Source organism: Durio zibethinus, chromosome 8 (genome assembly GCF_047325235.1).
Source record: "Durio zibethinus cultivar Kanyao isolate XHJ-2024 chromosome 8, ASM4732523v1, whole genome shotgun sequence".
In the NCBI taxonomy this organism is placed as follows: Eukaryota; Viridiplantae; Streptophyta; class Magnoliopsida; order Malvales; family Malvaceae; genus Durio; species Durio zibethinus.
Window position 1 is genome coordinate 26,315,982 of NC_143169.1, and position 20,272 is coordinate 26,336,253.

Below are 20,272 nucleotides of genomic sequence, written 5' to 3' on the forward strand. Positions count from 1 at the left end.
GGTCATGCTTTTCTGCTAGAAATTGCCAAACACAAATTGTGTTAATGGAATGTGGACCTCCCACATTTCCATCACGTGTGTGAACTGTCAGGGGGTTGTTGTGATTGGGAAAGAAAATTGTGACAATGTCGGTTGCTCAAAAGATTCAAAAATAGGTTATGCCACGTGCATCGTTTTTGTTATGTATCGTGGGAGTCAGATCAGTGTGTTTTGATCTTTTTTTCGGCACACGAGTCTTCTCTAGGTGGATTTATTTGGGCTTTTGAAAAAGGTCCGTTGATAATCAATCTAAAGGTAGCCTATTATCCATGAAAGTATGATTTTGGACCAGGCCTTATTTTGTAATGTGATATGATGATATTAAATTAAAAATTTTTTGGAGAAAAAAATGAACTAGTAATTTTTTTTTTTAATGATAAGCTGAATAAAATTTTAATTAAATGGATAATTTCATTTCTTCTTCGATGATAAAGAAAGGGACATTCTGGCGTCTGTCTGAAATAAACAACCTAGGCAAAAAGGCAAATTTGTCAACTCTCACATTGGATCAAGGCCTTAAACCCATCAATTAATGTCTTTTTATGTTTTAAGTACCAATGCAAACAATTTTCACATTGAATCGATGTAAAATCTGTAAGGAGAAATATAAAAAGAGTAAAACTTTAGTTCATAAACAAGATAGCAACACTGACTTTGCCGTACGAGTTCCGCTTAAACAATTGAAACTGATCTAATTGATAATGGTATACTCACGATGTGATTTAAACTTCCTCTTAAAATAATTTCACCGAAGCTGAACTCGTTGGTTGACCGAGTCACATTAATTTCTATGTCCAAGTCTTGGGTTCCGTCTGGGGCTATAGTGAACCAAGGTGGATGCAAGTTAATTGTTGTCCCATTTGGGGGTATCGCTAAGCTTTTATATGTCTCCGGTTTGGCCGCTACATTCTTGAAACTCCGCCTCACTGTCAGGGATCTTCTTAGTGCAGATATGGTCACCGACGGGATGTTCAGGTTAGCGGGGTGGCCAAGCGACTTGCTGCACCACACTCCAGTTGCAGCTCTGATTGCAAACCGATCAATGTTGGGCATTGAGCACAAAAAACTGATATAATCTTCAAATTCTGCTTCATGATAACAGGTATAAAGAGCTAAGTTACATATCTAACATTAAGAAAAATTCTCACTTTTTAATGGATAGTAACTCTGACAGGTCAAGCTTGATAATAGAATTTGGAAGTGGAAGAGAGGTTAATGGGATAGAGAAAGGGTTTACCTGATGATAAGACTAAGCCTGGATCCATGGCATGACTTGGATTAACAAAGCCAGCGCCAAGATCAAAGTAAGTAGAGGGATACAAGCTTCCAACATCAAATCCTTCAGCCATTATACGCCCTCCATTTTTATCAAACTTGGTGGCTGTGGTAGAGATTGCCGATGCTATCATTGATGGAGTCCATGAAGGATACTTTTGCTTAATTAGAGCTGCTATCCCCGCAACATGAGGTGCAGCCATGCTGGTACCAGTGAGCAGAGCAAAATTGTATCCTGTAAAGTAGTTCAAGTCTAATCAACTCTTGTTTTCTAAGCAATCAGAACTATATACTATTACTTGGTAAGAAGCTTGATGATGTTGTTTAATTACCACTTAGAATGGGATCCAGGGCACTCATGGGGCTCCAAGCTGCCCAAATTTCTTGTCCTGGGGCAAGAATATCAGGTTTTAGTACATCAGCAGGGTTCCTGTTAATGTCAATAAAATCTGGTCCCCTTGAAGAGAATCTGCTAACCATGGGTGCTTGCGCATCAAAAGAAGCAACTCTACCATCTGCTATAGCAGCTCTTGCAATGAACTGTCTCACAAAGCCTCCTGCATCCCTATATGTTTGTTGTTCATAATATTGAGATATAATCTACAAACATAAGATGATTGTCTCATAAGATTATGCAAGAACTGGTTAAGAACAATAGAACATTCTTTATTGTGGAATTAATGATAATTGTTACCTTTGCATCTGATACTTTGGGGATCAGAGTGCCAGAGACCGAAGAGGGAATTGGTTGGGCAATAAAATCACCGTAACTTGGATTTGCAACAAGAACAAAACCCATGAATCCAAGAGTTCTTGCTGTTTCAATGATGGCTGTTAGTGTGGATGTCTCGTTATAGAAGCCAGCTGAGAAAGTGCATATAACAATACTGCCCCTCACTGCATTAGGGTCCAAAACTTCTGGACATTGGCACTCCTCAACATACTGTGGAGTCCTTGGGAATGTCCCATTTAAATTGACTGCATCCTTAGCCAGAACTAGCTTATAGAGTAATGATCCATTTCCCAAAGTTGGAGCTAGGAAAGAGAACATATTACCAATTTAAAATTTTTGATTAATCAGTAATCACTGCTGGTAAAAGAAAAAAGGGAAAAGAAAGGATGAAAAAGAAAAGAGGAACAATGTAGTTGGGTGAGTAGTAAAAAAGTCACCCTTAACTTGACACTATATATTACCTGACAACCCAACACCTGAAACATTTTGACCATTTCCAAGGAGAAGAGAACCAGTGTATCTTCTGTTTGTTCTGGAAGCCGCTGCACCAACAGTCCAAGGGCTGTAAGACAAAACTGTTGAAGGACCGGGACCCTCATTTCCTGCAGCCTGCACCACGAATATCCCAGCTCTTCGTGCAAATAACATGGCTATGTCTAAAATGCTCAAGAATGCGACTGTATCTTGTGGTGGTTCATCCGGTCCAATTGACAGTGTTAAGATATCCACTCCATCTACTATCGCCTGTGCCGTCACAAGAAAATACATAAACGTTTATTACCAACAAATTATTAGTTAATCTAATTTTTGCAATCTTTTCAGAATAATCAATCAATTTAATCTTTCTTTATTCAAGCTGCTTCTCCATTGTTCCAGGGTGGATAACTGGATATCTATTTATAACATTGTTTATGGAAACACATGAAAAATTAAGGTGTAGTAGATGATTGCATGAAAGCGTGCCTCGTGTTTTTTCTTTTCTCAACATGGATAGTTCATGACAACGGCATATAATATATTGGTTGTTTTTACTAGAACTAATGTGGATTTCAGTGCCTACTTGATCAATTGCTGCAACCACATCCGCAAGCGTTCCCACTGTTGGATAGACAGCCTTATAAACAGCAATTCTATTTGCCAAAAAAAAAATGTCAATAGTCGATATCATTGCTAGAATCATATGATAAAAAGGTAATTAATTAGTAGAATCATATGATAAAAAGGTAATTAATTAGTAGAATTATCTCAGAACACAATTTCCATAACAAGGAATTGAATAATTACATACCTTGCACGCGGTGCCATCCCACTGGCTCGCCCATAATAGAAGCCGTTCACAACCACAGGGACCCCAGCATTTCCAGCGGCAGTTGATGCCACGTGACTGAAGCAAAGCACATTTTTCCTCCAGCGTTACAAACCAATAAAGACAAAGTGAATATCTAACAATGTACCAAAAAAAAGCCTTGTTTCATATATTACCTTCCATGGCCAACGGCATCCATTGGTGATGGAATATCTACTGTAGCATTCAGAAAAGCAGCTTTTTGAGCCCCATCTATGAAGAACCTGGCAGAAACTATCTTTCCATTGCAAGCAAATGGTGGGAATTGAGGACCCGTCTCACATGCACCAGAAAAATGCGAAACATTGGACGTGTAAGGATTGACCGAGTCATAAGAAAAGCTTGGGTGTAATGGATTAATGCCTGTGTCAATGAAACCAATAACAATCCCTTCTCCAGCATTTCTATCTCCTCCTTCTTGTTTCCACGCTCCTTCAGGTAACCCTAAGAACTCAGGACTGTAGGTAGTCATCAATTTGGTTCTTCTATCTCTCTCAACCAACTTTACTCCCGGAGCATGTTTTAGTTTCTTAGCCTGAAATTTTCATAACAATTTCTTGTTTTCCTTGTTTATCAGAAAGTTTAAGTGGAATTAAGAGAAAAACAAGGCCTCAAAAAGTACAAAAGAAACTACCTGAGAAGGTGAAGTGTGGACAGCAAAGCCATTAAGAACGTGTTTGAAGCTGTATAGCTTGTTATAGCTTCCAGTATCTAGAGTGCTTTGGAGAACTTGATTATGAGAATCTTCCAACTTCTTTGCATGAACCTTGGAAACTTCACTAATTATTCATACCGAAAACGAACACTGTTAATAGTTAACGAGATAATGTGCTGATATAATAAGATTTACAGACAAAACTATTCAATTTCCCTTTTGATACGTTAAAGATGAAGATGCAATGCGAATAACCACTCGTCTACTTGGAAATTTAATTAATTTTTGCTTCTCTAAATCTAAAGACTAAAATATATACTGTTCCAAGGAAAAGGAAAAGAAAAGAAGGTGATGATGATTATAACAGCTATGAATTTATTCATCTTTATAACCTCGTCGGGTCAAATCTTCTTCCACGTTGGCGCGGTAGAATATCACCTTGAAATGCTACTGCTTTTCCTTCCATTAAAACTAAATATATTGATCTCTCTTCTGCAAAAGATGCCATAAAACTCATAGCGAGAAGAACTGCATATCTCGATGCAGCCAATGCATCAACCCCATTTGCCATGTTTACAATGAAAGGAAATGTGACTTTTTTTGGAGTTTATAAAAGGCGACAGAAGTTTTTAACTCATCATAAATTAAGTGCAAAACAAATGCTTATCATCCACACTGTTAACGTGAGTAAAGCTGTTTTTATGAGATATTCAGGGGAAAGGGCAGACCCACTCAGGATTACTAGCGGTTACCTTTTCTGCTTAGATTTAATTAAATCTGGTTGCAATCAGAAGAATTTGTAAAGATTAAATATGGGTTGTGCATGTTTTGCCTATGCCATTTCACACCAACCCACCAAGAAAAGCGCAATGCTTTAGAGAAATAACCGAAACTATTGACAATGTTTCATGATTACAGAGTCACTCAAACCTTGCTACACCTTGTCTTGATCATTATCTGATAAACTCCGGAAAATGCTTTTCTCGAGTTCTTAACAGTAATTTTTTGCAACGCTTCTTAAGTAAAAGATACTTGGCAGGCTTATGGTGAGAATGGAAATGCATAATCAAGAAGTCAATAAGATGTGTTATTGAACAAATGGCAAGATTGGAAAGGTGATAATTGAAAGTTTTTCTACCACAAATATGGGTACAACATCAGAGAACTACAGATCAATCCTCTTGCTCAGACTTAATCCCCTAAACCTAACACAGATACAGATGTCTCCGAGTCTAACACACGAGTTACTGACAGCACCGGTTTGGGCAAAGCACACAACCTCTGCACTATACAACTCAAACAAGAAGCTAAATATGCATAAAGAGTCTTCTCCTCTCATGCAACAAAATTTACCCATGGTTTACTTATCTCTTCCGTCGTTTAGGCTCCACCTGGAAAAGAATGCAAAAGTGAGAAGTAGAGGCAGAACCTCAAAACACAATATCTCAAAACACAATATAATTGTTTGCTAAGCAAAGAATTCAGATAAATGGACTTTTCTCTATATGCAGTGATATTTTTACATCTAAAGATTCCCTCTAAACCTCATCTCTACCATGGGATGACTGCCTACACTTCTCTATGATGTTCTACAAGCCCAATCAGCACTAACTAAAAGAAAGCATGGGCAAAATCACAAACCACCAGCTAATGCAGTAGGTAAAATGTTTGGGCACATGTAGGTAACAACAATCACAGTCTTGGCCAGCAAAAGGCAATGCTAATCTTAAAATGTAGTGAAATGAAAATAATAACAATACACTGTGCTGGATAAAGACACAAAACCTAAAAAAAATTCAGGCACGTTTGTAGGTATGATTCAATAATATATCAATAGATATTGTAGGCAGTCAAACCAGATCTATATCAACAATGACCAGAAATTGATAACCAGCCAGATAGGACCTCTAACATTATATCCAAAAAGCTATGGCACTTGACAGAAATATAAGAACCTGCATCTAAGACTTCCCCAGTTAAAAAGCATCAATTAACGGAAAAGCATGTGCATTGATTATAATCCCCGATGTTCCCCTACTAAATGAACTTGTTTATCCATTTATAATCAGTAGTACTAACATAGATAACCAACACTAACTTGAGGATTTCTCATGAGTTTAGTCCATATATGCCATTATTTTTAGTTAAAGCATTTTCCAATTCATTGGCTTTATTTTATGAACAGCCCTGTAGCCCAGAATATAACTTGGAAGCACACAAGGATAATGGCACCTAAAGTAGAACTTGCAAGCTACTAAAGAATACAATATGCTCAGTGAAACAAACATGCACATAGAGTCAGACTTAAACCAAAGTAAAATTTTCAACTATAGTCACACATTCTAAAAGAAATCAAGGACTCTTATCACTGTTCAAAACAATTTCTATGACTCAGCAACCAGTATTTGTTAATTGTTATTGGAACAACAATATGTCAATACCCTTTTCGTGTTGCATGCGATTTGATGCATGATTTGCACAAGAAGAATTCCTGTTAATTTCCCCTTACATTCTAAACTTCCTCGGAGGACACCAAAAAGAGATCCGGCAAATTGTGTATCAGAGGATTAGCAAAAACTAAATGGGTTAAAGAATAAAGTGAAAAACAACGGGCCTTGAATCATAAGAAATTGGTCAAAAAATGTCTTACCTTTGCATCAGATACTGGTGATGCATGAAATCCATTCTGTAATCTTTTGACACCATCCTCAGAACATTCAGAACACAGAAAGTGAACCAACTTTTTTGCTTCTTCAATTGTCATGCCCACACAAGCAGGATGATACCTAAAATAATGGTAAGGAGAACATTACAGCAATCTTAAAAATTATTGGGGTGTTGGCACCACGAAATCAGAAAAGTAAGTATAGAACACCGTACCAGTCCTTGCAGCCCTCACATTGCACCATGAGATCATCAGGGTTGTATGGCATCTCACATTTGCAGTACCTTCAAAACAGAAAAACCCAGGGGCACCAAAGAATCAATGCCATATTGCCAACAAGTAAAAATCATATTCACAAACCAACAGATCATAGAACTTACACTGCAACTCGGTCAGGTGTAAAGGCTCCAGTAGCAGCTTTATACTCAAATCTACAATAGTAATCCTCAGCCCCAACATTCTCCAGCTTAGTGTAGTTCTTGAAAGAATGAACAATGCACTTCCCCTCAATGGTGTGAGCACTCTGCACATCATAGTGGTCAGATAAAAAGAGCTCCTTTGCGCCATGGAACTGCCTCCTTCCTCCAAGTGACTCCTCTGGACGATAATACCATCGCACTCGAACCTTCACATTATTCCTGCTATCCGCTTCAATTTTCTCAATTCGTGCCACATAGGGGGGCTTACCAGTGTCGGAAGGACGCATTAGAACACAATCCCCAACTGCAAAAACACCAAACTTTCATCTTAGCCATCACAAACTACATTTTCTTAATATCTATCTACACTTATATGCATTTGATAGATGGATTAGCAATCCCCATTTGCAAAGCCACCACCTTAACTCTGCCAATAGACTCACATTTCTCAACATGAATGCCTTCGCACCATTAAAACCATCAACAAGTAAAACCCGAAATGCCACTGCTACTCGACATATTTGAAAATTTCTTATTGATAAACACGAAATGCCAAGATTCGAAAATTCCCAGAAAACATTTCGACATCAGCAAACCAACAACTTTTTAAGGCATATACGTGTTCGTAGGCGTATATAAATGTAAAACACTGTACCTCTGACAACTTTGTTGGTGCCTCTGATGGTGTAAGAGTCGAGGTCCTTCTTTCCTGGTTTGGGCCTGGCAGGAGAGAGCCCAGGTCTTGTTTTTGCCATGGAAGCTAGGGTTTTGTGCTCCGGTCAAGATCAGTGCTTTACAGGAAAATTTCAAATCTTTTAGCTCAAAATGGTGTAAATATTAAGTTTTGAAGAATTAAGAGAACGAAAGAAGAAAGAAAGACAAACCCTAAGATCCCGTCATGGGAGAGAGAGAGTAGCGACAACTCAGACAAGAAAGTACTCTCTGGACTGTGATTTCATTTTTATTTTTATTAAAAAACATCTACTAATAACAATAATGTAAATTATTTAACCCGTTCAGAGCATGCTAGATTTTCATCTCTTTCTTGTCTTTTCCGTCTGGCTAATTAGATGATGCCACGTTCTCCATAGGGCCATATCCGTTTGCATTGGCCATTTCTTAACCCATTTTTCATTTTTCCCGTAATAGAAGAGTTGAGACCCACACTTGTTGGGAATTGGGATGCTCACAGTCACAGTCAGTCACATTTCACTGCTTCAGTCAATGGGCATGGAAAGAAAAAGAGGCTTAGAAATGGTGTGAGTGAGATTTTAGCATAGTTTATTTATAAGCCTAAGTGCATAATCGGCTTATATAATATAGTATTAGAAAGCAGAAAAGTTAAAAGTACAAAGTTTCGTATACCGGGTGCCATGAATGATTCTACATCAAGTTACCCCTTCAGAGTGGCTAGTGGGCTTGAACATAATGATGATTTGAACACAAGGACCAAACCCCCAGAACTATTTTTGACCTTTCATTGGCATAGGTTATGCATTGCTAGTACGATAAAGAAATCTTTGTCCAAGCAATTCAGAGTCACCAGTACCATCTTTCTAGTGGAATAAAAATTCGTGTGTCAGGAATGCAATGCCGCAAATCTTTTGTTTTAAGGGCAAAAAAACCTATTACTACCATAAATAGAATAAAGTAACAAACTCAGTTCTCTGGCTCACCAAATTTGAACTGCAAAAATCATAGCCGAATGTGGAATGTTGATACAAATGAAATATACATCCAGCGATGCATTTGAAAATTTTATCATGAGGCAACATGCAAATTGTTTGGGATTCTCTCTCTTTTCTTTTTTTTTTTCTCAGCTGCTTTGAGCAAAATGAAAGGCATCCTTTTTCAAGAGAAAACTCAAAGAAAAACTCAAGAGAAATCTCATTCAGCGGTTTATTGGAGTATGCATTCGCTCAACAATCCTGTTAACAGCATCACTGGACATCACTAATGTGTCTTGCAGCAATATGCTATCGACATTCAAGCCCTGCAAAAACATACACAACAAAGCCTCAGCATCAAGAACAAAAACGTACAAGCCAACTTTGGAAATAACTTATTAAAGCAATCAAAGAAGATGGTGCGGTCCCTCTGACAAACATATGAATACCAAGAGCATTGAAATAATTTTAAACCCAAATCTATGACTATCATGATGACAGTGATAATAAAAAGTTAATAATACAGTGTTTCACCATGTCATTTATGACAAAGGCAAGCCAGTAGTTTGACTATATTTTGGTAACAAAGGAGACATTGTATTATTACTATTAATGCAACTTACAACTGATGGCAGTACATTGACATAATGTAGATTTTGTGTAGCTAGCTTCAACTTTTCATTTATGGGGCCACCATCCACCAGCAGAAGTTTCTTGGTATCCTCCATTTAATTTACTTAGTTCACAATATTTTTAGTCTTATGCATAGGGACCTCCACGTAGTGTTCCATGCCTTGCTCGACCAAGACCATTCTGTTGCCAGGTCTTCCTACCACTCCCACTAGCCTCACTAATAGTTTTTGTTGAATGTGTTCCCTGTTGATCATTCATTTGTCACCAATCTTCATCCTTAGCAGATTGATTGCATGGGTGAGAAGAACTGTTAATGCAATTTGAGTGGAACATAGGAAAGAAATTAAGAAAGTAAAAAGAAGCATGAAATGGCACCAGTTTTCGTTTTGCTAGCTGCTATCCTACAACAAAGTGGATAATATCCTTTCTAATAGGTAAATAAAAAACATCTCTTCATTATGAAAATCTGTTACAGGAATCACCAGGTCCTCATAAAGTAATGGACAATAATAATACATTAATTCAATAGAACAATGCTCCTCATCTAAGCAACAAAACACCACTGGCCTCTTCCAAACTTCTGCATCTAACATTTGAGCACAAAATGTTTTAAAAAAAAAAATTCCATATACAAGAAACTTAGAATAAGAAAAATTGCAAAAGAAATATAAAAAATAAACAGTTTCCCTGAAACCGTCTGAAGCTACAATGAAACCTAAATGGTGTGGAAGCTGTCAATTCAGTTGCTAACCATATCATTACTTATCTTAAGACAAACATCAATAAATTCTTAAACTAATATACGAATCAAATGGGAGCTGAAACGAGAAGGTACCATGAGGATGGACGTGGGAGAAATCTGGCCACTGAAATGAGCCCGGAGAACGTTGGCCGTGGATTGTCCCGGTTGAGGGCGTCGGTTTTAGAAAATGGAGGCGAAGTGTGAAAACTGAAGAGAGAGTGTGGGCTTAAATGAGCTGCGAGACCTGAAATGACCGCCGTATTAAAGGTGGAACATTAAATTTTCAAAGTGTTTGGGCCAAGAAGAATTTCGTGTTAGGGCTTAAGTTGGATGCCCGATTGACATGATCTGGGCTTTTATTTGGGCTATCCAATTAATCTGGGCTTTGATTTAGGCAAAATTAGACAAACCCATTACATACAAAGGGATTTGAAATGAAATAATTTCCTTTTTTTTTCTTTTATAGGAACATTAATTTATAAATTAAACAAAGATGGCATTGGAATTTTATGATCAGGTCCTATACTTTGCTTTATGATTTTACTACTTGTTTTCACTAAAAAAATTTGATATTATTTTTTAATTCATAAAAAATAAAATGTGTCATGTGGAATTTAAAGTAGATTGGTTGAATTTCAAGAAACATAGTTATGTTTTCTCATTGTTATAGAATAAAAAATGCAGTATTAAGGCATATATTAAGGCTTTCATTACTTGGTGCCAATAATTATTTAGCTTTCTAATATTTAGTTTAGGAAGGTTTTTCTTTGCAAAATCCAAAGGAACTTTAATCATGCAGCCTTCTTCTTCTGTAGTTTTCAGTACTGCTTCAAAAAGTGATGATGGTGTTACTTTGAACCTTCTTTTTTTTTTCTTTTTTTGCCCTCACATTACTTTTGAGCGAATAATGTTCAGTTGCTATGATGATTATTCGGTTCAAACAAAATGAAAGAAAGAAAAAGGGAATCAACCAATTCAATCCCATTCAACCAGAATCAGCCATCAAAACCTGCTGTCTTTTTATGGTAAATGGTTCATAATTGTTCAAGTTGATGGAAAATTTTTCACTTGGTACAAGTAGCTGTTGACACTTTCCATGCAGCCTAAACTAGAATTTTTGGATTACCACGGAATTGGCAAGGCCTGCCTGCTCTATGGTTTGGGTTGGATCAGTAAGAAGTTTAGGAGGGAATCCCATTATCTGCAATTGATAGTTCGCTGCACTCCCAGGTCTAGATGCATTGATGAAGGAACGGACGCTATCAACCGTATGGTGGAAATTGAAGTGGGCTATCATGCGCGTGCCATCAGCCAACCTAAGCTGAATTGAGGTTGATGGTAAACTTTCATCAACAACCACCAGGCCCGGAGAAGGGTTTGGAGCAGTGTTGAGAGGAGTAGAACTGATAGTTGTTTCAGGTGCTGCCGAAGTACTGCTGCTACCAAGAGTTCTTCCTACACCCTGAAATGCTACCTGGCACTTCTTCTCCGGTTCCTGCAAGAAGACAAACGTAGGTGTGATATCCTCAAATGGATTTCAAGAATCAGCCAGTTGGTCTTGAATTTGTGTTAAAAGAAGACAGATGCATTTTTGAAGAAGGCCCTTTCAATCACTTTCTGAATTCTACAAGTTACAATCTTATGGGCAAATATAATGCTAACAAGAGAGAGAGACTCACAGGGCATTTCTCGTCCCTCTTTATCAGATTGACATGAACAGAAGACCTTCTATCAGCAGGCTCAAGCTCTTTAGGACATTCAGACTTTCTGATGCTCTGTATTGAGATGCAACCAAGTTTGTAATACAACAAGAAAGGCCATTTGGAAACATAATGATTAATTCCGTCATAAAAAATTGAAAACATATAGAATGAAACACCTGTTTGCAAGATACATGAAATGGAAAAGACTAGATCGCAGATAGCCAATCTTAGTAATTGCAGTCATACAACTTGGTATTCACTCCAAAAGATGAACAGAAATCATCCACCTCCATACACCTGCCACTTTATTTCCCTTCTTTAATTCTATTTATTTCATAGGTGTTAATTCCTAATTTCCATTACCTCTAAGAAAGGTGCATTTTCAGGATCATCCAACCTCCTCAGAGGGCCATCATTCACTGTGAAACCATTCGTCCAAAAAACAATGTTGTGAATAACAGCCTCAGGCTGCTGAGGTGCAGAAGGTACAGTTTCCCCTGAGAGCAATCTGCCGGTTCCAGTAAAACTTGTTGAGCTTGATGATGGACGAAGATGTTCGAGAGGCCCTTCTACGGCTCCCAGTTGCCTAGCTTGATTGAAAATCTCATCTACATCAGTATTCTTTGAAGGATCTTGAACAAGCATGCCACTGCAAAAATTAGAGTTATAGTTGATCATCCTTAAGCATTTCCTCATAATATATTGAATTGCAGGGTTGGTATTTTCTTTAGATGAACTCACTGAGAAAGCTTAACATAGAAAAGGAAATGGCTTCAAATGATAGATAGAATGACAAATGTGTAATTAATATATCAACCTATTCCCACACCTCACATCAGATGCGTAGATCAAAACATAACAGCTAGTACTTAAACTGGAAATACATCCAAATATCCAGCACCATGGACATTCCAATACATTGTGAGGAAAACAACACAAACTTTTGAATGAAGCCTTACCTACATTGTCTAAAAATCAAATTTTACTTGTGATCATGCATACCAAATTGAAATACTATATCAACAAGTTTAAAAATTGCTTGCAGTGAATTTTTATGGAAGAAAAAAGCTACAGATAATATGCTTCGGTGTGCCGAAAAACAAGATAACACCACTTATTCAAATGACACAAGAATTATACATTATTCACCAAAATTTCTAAAACAAAGAAAAATCTACCATGCTCGAATGGAAATTGTTGAACACCTCATTGCTATAGCAGTTTTTGCTTATCATATTATCATACTGGCATAGGCTTCCTAGGCACTAAAAAACTATATTTCAATGTGAAAAACAATGTTAACACTTTGCAAAGATTAACTTTCCAATCCCACTCACATCTTAAAGTCTCCCAATCAAGTCTCCCCAAAGCAGATGACGAAGATCTAAATTACTCTGAAAAACTCCCCCAGCAAGTTCTTACACAAATTTTCATCTAAAAATTAGGTTCTTATTCCAGTCAACATCCTCACTGCATAGTTCCAAGGTTTAATTCCAAAACAGCAGCGAAAACCTCCCCTTTCTGTTGTAATCTTCAAATTCATCCTCAAACAGTCAAACTCCATACGAATTAATCAAGCTTAAAACTTTAACAAATCAGCAATAATTACATCCTCCGTCGACCTTTAAATTTCCCCAACAATCAATTAAACAATTGGATAATAATAATAATAATAATAATAATAATAATAATAATAATAATAATAAATCACATCGGCATCAATTAAATTAAGAAGAGAAAAAAAAAAAAGAAAAAAAAGAAAGGGAGGACCTTTTCTCGCCACCAGTGTAGTACTCCTGGGGGCTATCGGAATCGCTGTCGGAATCGGGTCCAGACAGGCGGTTCAGATCCGAGAGAGTTCGTATGCCACCGGCTCGGCTGCTTGAGGGCTTCGCTGGTTTCTTGTCACGTGAGGCCATTGGTTATGTCTGACACTGTTTTTAAGAAGAAAAGTTCGAAGAGAGAGTGAGAAAGAAGGTGGAGGAAATTCTCTGGCTAGACTCGTGCGGACGCAAAGATAATTGATTGGAAAATGGAAATGGAATTTACTCACGTTCGCTATTTATTCTTTTTCTCCATCGGTCAACAACTTAAACTGGATCTTTGGTTTCACCTTCAGCTTTCCAACTGTTTTTACAGACATGATAATAACACTATAACACTATTGTCGGCTGATTTTGTCGTTTCACCAAAGCCCATGTCTTAACTAATTTGGGCCTTTCGCCCTTTTCTTAACAGATACTACTGGGTTCTTGTCTTTGCAATCAAAATGGGCTTTGCTTTTAAATGGGCAGTTCATAAAATACAACAATCGGCCCATTTCGACCGCATTAGAGTCCAGATTCCCCTCAACGCTCCAATCCTTTTTTTTTTAAATTACGCTTTTAAGCAATATCAATGAACCATAATCGATGATGCGATTTAGCGATTTTGGTGATGTGGATATCTAATTCACGCGTGAACCTCGACTCTGGGCCCTGACATGGAATCTACTTTTGTGTTCTTTCACCGAACCAGCTATCAGTAACCACTATCTCAGCCGTTGGATTCTTTTTATTAATCTTGTCGAGAGTGCAAAGCACCCAACATGAGATAGCGTTAATGGCAGACCCGAGTGCTCGAACAGTACTGAAACGGACGGCTAGCAAAGACGAGAGTCGACTAAAATACACCTGCGATGCTGGATTCTTATCTACAGCACGCCCCTCCCAAACTCCAAACCTAGATGAAGAAGATTCCAACGATCCACTTAGTTTTGATTCCGACAGCTGTGACTCAGAATGTGAATCGACACCCTTGACAGATCTATCGGCCAGTCTCAGGGTCTTCTCCGATTCGATGCTTAGGATGGAGCTGGTCGGGATGGAGATGGTCAAGGCAATAGAAGCTTCGCGATGTGAGGCGGAGAAGCAGAGGGCGGAATCGGAGGCCGAGTTGACTCGGATGATGTTGCGAACTCAGTCCCAGATCGCTTCATTTATTGCTGGAGATGGAGGGAATAGGAAGAGGAAGCGTGCAGCAGAAGACGAACCAAGGGACTCCTCTGTTAGGTAATACGGTTATCCCTCTCGGTTTTTTTTTTTTTTTAAATAACAGTAATCATCCACTTTATTAATTTTCATTGGCTAATGCAGGCAAGGAGCTTTGCTGCTGAGTCTGCTGCAGTGCAACTTGATAGTTTGAAGCTTCACTAAAATTAATAGAATAATCTATGGCTATCTATCAAAGGAGAAAACAAATGTGGCTTTTGTTGTATCACTATCCATGTAATGTACTCTGATTAAAGGAAAATTCTAAGGAAAATTATCATATTTGTCTCTTTCTATATACTTGATCAACTATACCTTTGTTGATTGTGTAGATAGCAAATCTAAATGAGGTTTCTTCATACGCTGATTAGGGTTTTGGTTTCTCTGCTCTGCAACACTAAGTAGAGCCTTTCTTCGATTGATGGCGCTTTTGATGTATTCTTCCAAAGGTGGGAGAGACTGTTGTTCTTCATTATTAGTTGCTTGTCCTCGAATTAGCTGTCAAATGCCATGAATGAATGAATGAATGTAAATAGTACAACATGGAATAGATCAAAGCATATGTAATAACTTTGATCAAATGCCATGAATGAATGTAAATAGCACAACATGGTGTAGATCATAACATATTGGGACTAGAGGGAAGGATAAGTCATACTTTTGACGCCCACGACCGCTCTGCTTGTTGGCATGCATCCCGGATGTCCCTCCCAGACATTCTGGATATTCCAAATGGCAACGCTCGATAAGTTCCAAATTTTATCATAGGAATAGAAAAAAAAGATGCGGATGAATGGCAGAAGATTAGTTATGTTTGCTTAGATGAGCTTTACAACAAAAAGAAAAGGTTGAATTCTATTAGAGAATTTTAGAAGTGAAGCAAAATAAACATAAGGAAACAAAAAGGCTCTTGCCATACATATATTTGATCATATTTGGGACATTCCATGTACTCAAGAAATTAAGATAACAAAATTGGACTTACTCATCTGTTACTCGAGCAAGTTCAACTAACTCTGATTCTGTAAGGTGTTTAGCATACTGAGCTGCTATTTCCCGACGGTTTTGCTCATCAGGTAGGCCAAAGCCAATCATTGAATCAAAACGACTAAGAACACAAAAAGTGTGATTCAGAAACATTTCATCAGCTCAAGATATAATTGGCCTCTACATGGCATGAGAGACTGCATCTTTTTACCTAATCAATGCAGGATCAAGATCTTGTTTTCTATTTGTAGCAGCAATGACAACCACTTTCTTGTCCTGTTCAAATCCATCAATCTGCAAAAAGAATAATATATTTTCATTAATGGCACCATAACAGCATCATTATGTAGGCAAGCAGAAAACTTGATTAATTGTTTCTCATACAAAATAGTGGATTGCATTAAAAATAGTTAAAGCTTAAAACCTGTGTAAGACAAAGGCAAAAGTTGATTCTCGGACTGCATTCTGTGAAGGATAATTAGCAATTTATATACAGCAGATCAGCAAAAAATCAATCCTATGAGATTAGGATTTCTTCTTCACAACCATATTTTTATGCCTTTTAAACATAGTTCTTAGATTATGGGGACAGCTTACTGATTCATACAGCATAACAGTTTGACAGAGAGACAAAAGCAATAACAAGCAGGCTACAATTGTTATGCGGAAATAGACCAGGTTGCTCGTTTTATTAGCAGCCTATTTCCTGCACTGAAAGGGCGATTCTCTACCAGCAATTGCAATATTTTTGGGTAAAGGACATTAAATGCTGGAAATGATGAGAAACAAAACTCTTAAAACCTAAAATAACCAAAAGTTGATGTTTTTAACCGGCTAGCTAAGAGGTTGATTTTCATTAGTAACCAAAACCACTGGAAAATCCATTTTCACCTGTCGCAATAGCACTGACAAAATTCGACGTGTAGCTTCATGAATTTCACCATCACGAGCAGTGGCAAAAGCATCAACCTGTAATGGAGGCTGTCTTATCAAGAATCTTATACACAACTTAAAAGCAAATTGAATGATGCTAAAAATGACAGTAGGGAAACCAGTGGCTCATAAATACACAGGAAGGCATTGTTGCTTAATCATTACTTGCTTCATTTACCTCATCTAAAAATATAATAGAACCATCAGGGAGCTGATTGGCAAGAGAGAACACTTGCCCCAATAAGCGTTCACTTTCACCATAGTACTTTGACAAAACAATCTCTAGTGGCACATAGAGCAATGGAACACCCTTCAAGGCATGCACATGCTTCAGTTCATTATAGATTTAAATAAAATAATCTCATAAAGAAAATTTCATATTACTATGAATTATGCTACAAAGAATAAAGCGAAGTCTTATGCCAAGCAACAAATACAATTTTAAAACTTTAATTAAGAGAGAGTGTGTGTGCGTGTGTGTGTGTTGGTTGACATCAATGTTATAGATGAGAAACTTGCTGCTTACTGCCTGATTAGCAATAACACGAGCACAAGATGTCTTCCCTGTACCTGCAATATGTAAGATTTAGAAATAAATGAATCAGTTCAAAACTGCATTTTCAAGATCATGAATCAATATTTCTTTCAGGGTTGAAAAGCAAACCCGGAGGTCCTTCAAAGAGTACAGCTCTAGGTCTATTTGACTCAAATTTACGACGAGTCCCACGGGCAATATCATCATATACTTGGGGGCTATTTAGAGCCAGTAAAATTGTATCTTCTATTTCTCTGAAGCAATAAGAAGTTATACATATTTCTCTGAAACACAATCTTTGCATAATCTATGTTTGACTGAAAATAGAAAAACAAGGAATACAATAGTCATTGAGTCTTTTACATACCGTTTCTGTTGATCATATCCAGCAATATTGTCCCATGATATCTCACTGTATGAGTTATTCTGACGTGGTGCATCAAGTCCATAAATTCTCACCCCCATGGCCTTCAGGCTATCGATTGATTTTTGTGCACCCATCTGTGGAGAACTTTCCCTTGGTTTTGTTACCAGAGTGCTACTTCGTGCAAACCTTCCACCAGCTAGTTGTAAGGCAGAGATCAAGGCATCAAGCTCCTTGGTATTCAAACTGCCTTGCTTTATAAACTCAATTTCCTATAATAATATGTACAGCTAATTAAACAATTACTTTGTGAAACATAAATTAAAAAAATAATGCAATCTCATTCATACTACACTATTGTCAGAAGCTGTAAGAAATTAAGACCAACCGCTTTGTCTGAGCTTACGAGAGACCGGAAAATGAGGATGCATAAATCCCCTCCATCTCTATTCCTATCTACTGAATGTCCTTCATTTACTCCACTTTCCTTCAGATTCTCAAATGGATTAAGCGTCAGCTGCCAAGCTACTGAACTGCAACAACAAAAAGGTTGGAGATACTTAATAACTTCACATAATTTTAATGTCAAAATAAGTGCAGCTGCTGGTTTAAAAAGAAATTCATAATTGACAACCTGTCCCATGCACGCAATAGCACATCTGATCCACCACCATGCTCTTCAACCTTCAGTCCAAGATTTGAAACAAGGTTTGCAATCAATTGTGCAACTTCACATGTAGGATGAATCTGGAACTTGATTATAACCTATAACAAGTGTACTCCTATTAAAAATACTTGAGCTCAGCAGAAATAGCATGAATCCAGTTATACACCTACTACCAATTTACAGATGAAAATTTGCACTGAAACTTGCTTTCAGAAAAGAAACTACTTAATATAACAAAAAACACTAAAAATCATCCGAAAAAGAAATAGTTCCTTATAATAGTATTATCACCATAAGCGTCTCCTTCTAACCCATAATTCAGGCTAGGGTAGCCAAGAAAAAAACAAAAAAAAAAAAAGAAACTGAAACAAAATAAAAGGAACCTTTTGGCCCTTGACAGCAACAGTAAACCGTGGATAAGAACCATTTTTCATTCCTTTATCTTTAAGCAACTCTTCAATTCGCTGCCTCTCTTTCTTGGCAGTTTCCTCAAGGTTGACATGATTTGCAGGAGGTTCCGATGGAAGAGGAGGTTTGGAAGCAACCTGCAATAAACTAGTTTCACTATAAAATCAATTCAAATAATGCATCTCTAAACCATCATAACAAGTATAAGCTTATGGTACACATTCCAGCAAACACCTTCCTTATGGAGAGAGGGGAGGTTGCTTGACATGTTAGAATTAATATTGAGTAAGACATAACAAAGTTTAGGGTGATAATTTCAGGAATAATAATACAAAAAATAGGTATAATAAGGGAGGGGGGGGGGGGGGGGGAAGAAATGGACATCAATATCTGGTGCCCAGAAATATAAATTGCACAAACCTCATCAGCATCAGAATAAGCTGTTTCTATCACTCCCGCTCCTAGCAAACCAGCTAAGACAGCTGGAAGTATAGAATAAGACCCAGAAGCAGCAGCCACCAACCTTAGCTTCTTGACATCTGATCCAATATTACAATTTGAGCCTTGAGAAGAACCTGCTCCCAAAAAGAAAAAAATACAAACTGAAACTACATCCCAACATGAAATAAGCAGTTAAGCACTCTATTTCCTATTCCCCCTGGTTCAAAGTTTATAGGCAACTTGAACTATGCATCAATAAGAAACCCTAAGCCACCACCAGTCTACGAGCATACAATTTAACCAAAAAAAAAAAGAAAAGAAAAAAAGCATTAATTATATGCAAGAAGAAAAAATCTTTCTCCAAATAACCAATTTAAGCGAAAGCATTTTAACTTTATATACATTTTCACACAAAAAATCCCCATTTGAAAACGTCAAGAATCTTGGTTGTTTGGACTTTCGTATAAGACTTTAAAAACAATGTTAATCATCACATAACAATCAAATTTTATGAAGCAACCTCCATTTGACTAAATTGCAAACAGTAACTTTGGGCGGTTCTGAACATGTTCTTTCAAATTGCATTACAGAGAAAAAAACAAATAAAGAGACAGAGGAGGAAGCCTACGGCGGTATAGAGGAGGAGGGAGGTCACGTAAGGGAGCACGTGAAGGGGTTAGGGTTTTGGGAGGGGCGATCCTGCGCCATGATCGGGCAGTCCTTACTAGTCGCTCCAAAACTGCCATGGAAAAAAGTAACCGTCCCTCTCAGCCTCTCTTTAGTCTCTTGTCTTGTGTAAAAACAAATGATAATAACAATAAGAAATAAAAAAGTGAATTTTGAATGAGCTCCAAGAATCCCTTCTTTTCTTTGTTTGTATCAAAGAGCCCGCCCAAGTCGGTGACCCGCTGAAAACTCGCAACTTCTTCTAGAGCGTTCCACTGCTTTGAGAATTCTGGACTACCCGCTGTTCCTTTAAAATACATTAAGTATATATTATAGTATATATAGATATATTTATTAAATAAATAT

At 37.5% G+C, this 20,272-nt stretch overlaps 5 protein-coding genes and 1 pseudogene across 13 annotated transcripts; 1 reads left to right on the plus strand and 5 right to left on the minus strand.

The window, feature by feature from the left end:
- Positions 1-79: 79 nt before the first annotated feature.
- ALE1 (PA-domain containing subtilase family protein) lies at positions 80-4,968 on the minus strand. Its single transcript, XM_022864920.2, has 10 exons — positions 4,440-4,968; positions 4,027-4,171; positions 3,530-3,927; positions 3,336-3,431; positions 3,108-3,177; positions 2,509-2,791; positions 2,009-2,349; positions 1,647-1,914; positions 1,277-1,549; positions 80-1,124 (listed from the first exon to the last, which is right to left on the minus strand). Exons 1-10 carry the CDS (start codon positions 4,616-4,618, stop codon positions 712-714), a joined length of 2,466 nt encoding a protein of 821 aa, XP_022720655.2. The 5' UTR covers positions 4,619-4,968; the 3' UTR covers positions 80-711.
- A 138-nt stretch (positions 4,969-5,106) lies between these two features.
- LOC111278292 (chromatin remodeling protein EBS-like) lies at positions 5,107-8,167 on the minus strand. Of its 2 annotated transcripts, XM_089765040.1 has the most exons (6): positions 8,016-8,167; positions 7,787-7,922; positions 7,093-7,435; positions 6,928-6,996; positions 6,698-6,833; positions 5,107-5,438 (listed from the first exon to the last, which is right to left on the minus strand). In XM_089765040.1, exons 2-6 carry the CDS (start codon positions 7,884-7,886, stop codon positions 5,412-5,414), a joined length of 675 nt encoding a protein of 224 aa, XP_089621166.1. In that variant the 5' UTR covers positions 7,887-7,922; positions 8,016-8,167; the 3' UTR covers positions 5,107-5,411. The 2 variants fall into 2 exon arrangements, with proteins under 2 accessions (XP_089621166.1, XP_089621165.1); XM_089765039.1 differs by having other exon boundaries at positions 7,787-8,103.
- A 644-nt stretch (positions 8,168-8,811) lies between these two features.
- Positions 8,812-10,257, minus strand: LOC149517707 (uncharacterized; annotated as a pseudogene). The gene is made up of 3 exons (XR_016344189.1): positions 9,807-10,257; positions 9,422-9,674; positions 8,812-9,124 (listed from the first exon to the last, which is right to left on the minus strand). The product of XR_016344189.1 is annotated as an uncharacterized LOC149517707 (transcript).
- Positions 10,258-11,157: 900 nt separating this feature from the next.
- LOC149517708 (plant UBX domain-containing protein 4-like) lies at positions 11,158-14,227 on the minus strand. Of its 2 annotated transcripts, XM_022864929.2 has the most exons (5): positions 13,930-14,227; positions 13,647-13,810; positions 12,240-12,525; positions 11,853-11,948; positions 11,158-11,668 (listed from the first exon to the last, which is right to left on the minus strand). In XM_022864929.2, the coding sequence occupies exons 2-5, from the start codon at positions 13,793-13,795 to the stop codon at positions 11,282-11,284; spliced, it is 918 nt and encodes a 305-aa protein (XP_022720664.2). In that variant the 5' UTR covers positions 13,796-13,810; positions 13,930-14,227; the 3' UTR covers positions 11,158-11,281. The 2 variants fall into 2 exon arrangements, with proteins under 2 accessions (XP_022720664.2, XP_089621164.1); XM_089765038.1 differs by lacking the exons at positions 13,647-13,810; positions 13,930-14,227 and adding an exon at positions 13,214-13,339.
- A 250-nt stretch (positions 14,228-14,477) lies between these two features.
- Positions 14,478-15,203, plus strand: LOC111278297 (uncharacterized protein At4g22160-like). Its single transcript, XM_022864931.2, has 2 exons — positions 14,478-14,926; positions 15,011-15,203. The coding sequence occupies exons 1-2, from the start codon at positions 14,478-14,480 to the stop codon at positions 15,057-15,059; spliced, it is 498 nt and encodes a 165-aa protein (XP_022720666.2). The 3' UTR covers positions 15,060-15,203.
- LOC111278295 (uncharacterized) lies at positions 15,105-20,217 on the minus strand. Of its 6 annotated transcripts, XR_016344188.1 has the most exons (15): positions 19,869-20,217; positions 19,220-19,374; positions 18,775-18,936; positions 18,359-18,489; positions 18,113-18,257; positions 17,728-17,996; positions 17,490-17,614; positions 17,352-17,395; positions 17,004-17,135; positions 16,784-16,861; positions 16,317-16,357; positions 16,104-16,186; positions 15,891-16,013; positions 15,564-15,624; positions 15,105-15,403 (listed from the first exon to the last, which is right to left on the minus strand). XR_016344188.1 is itself a non-coding variant. In XM_022864923.2 (14 exons), exons 1-14 carry the CDS (start codon positions 19,984-19,986, stop codon positions 15,215-15,217), a joined length of 1,797 nt encoding a protein of 598 aa, XP_022720658.2. In that variant the 5' UTR covers positions 19,987-20,217; the 3' UTR covers positions 15,105-15,214. The 6 variants fall into 6 exon arrangements, 5 of the variants coding, with proteins under 5 accessions (XP_022720658.2, XP_022720662.2, XP_089621163.1 ...); XM_022864923.2 differs by lacking the exon at positions 16,317-16,357 and having other exon boundaries at positions 18,131-18,257; XM_022864927.2 differs by lacking the exon at positions 16,317-16,357.
- Positions 20,218-20,272: the final 55 nt, after the last annotated feature.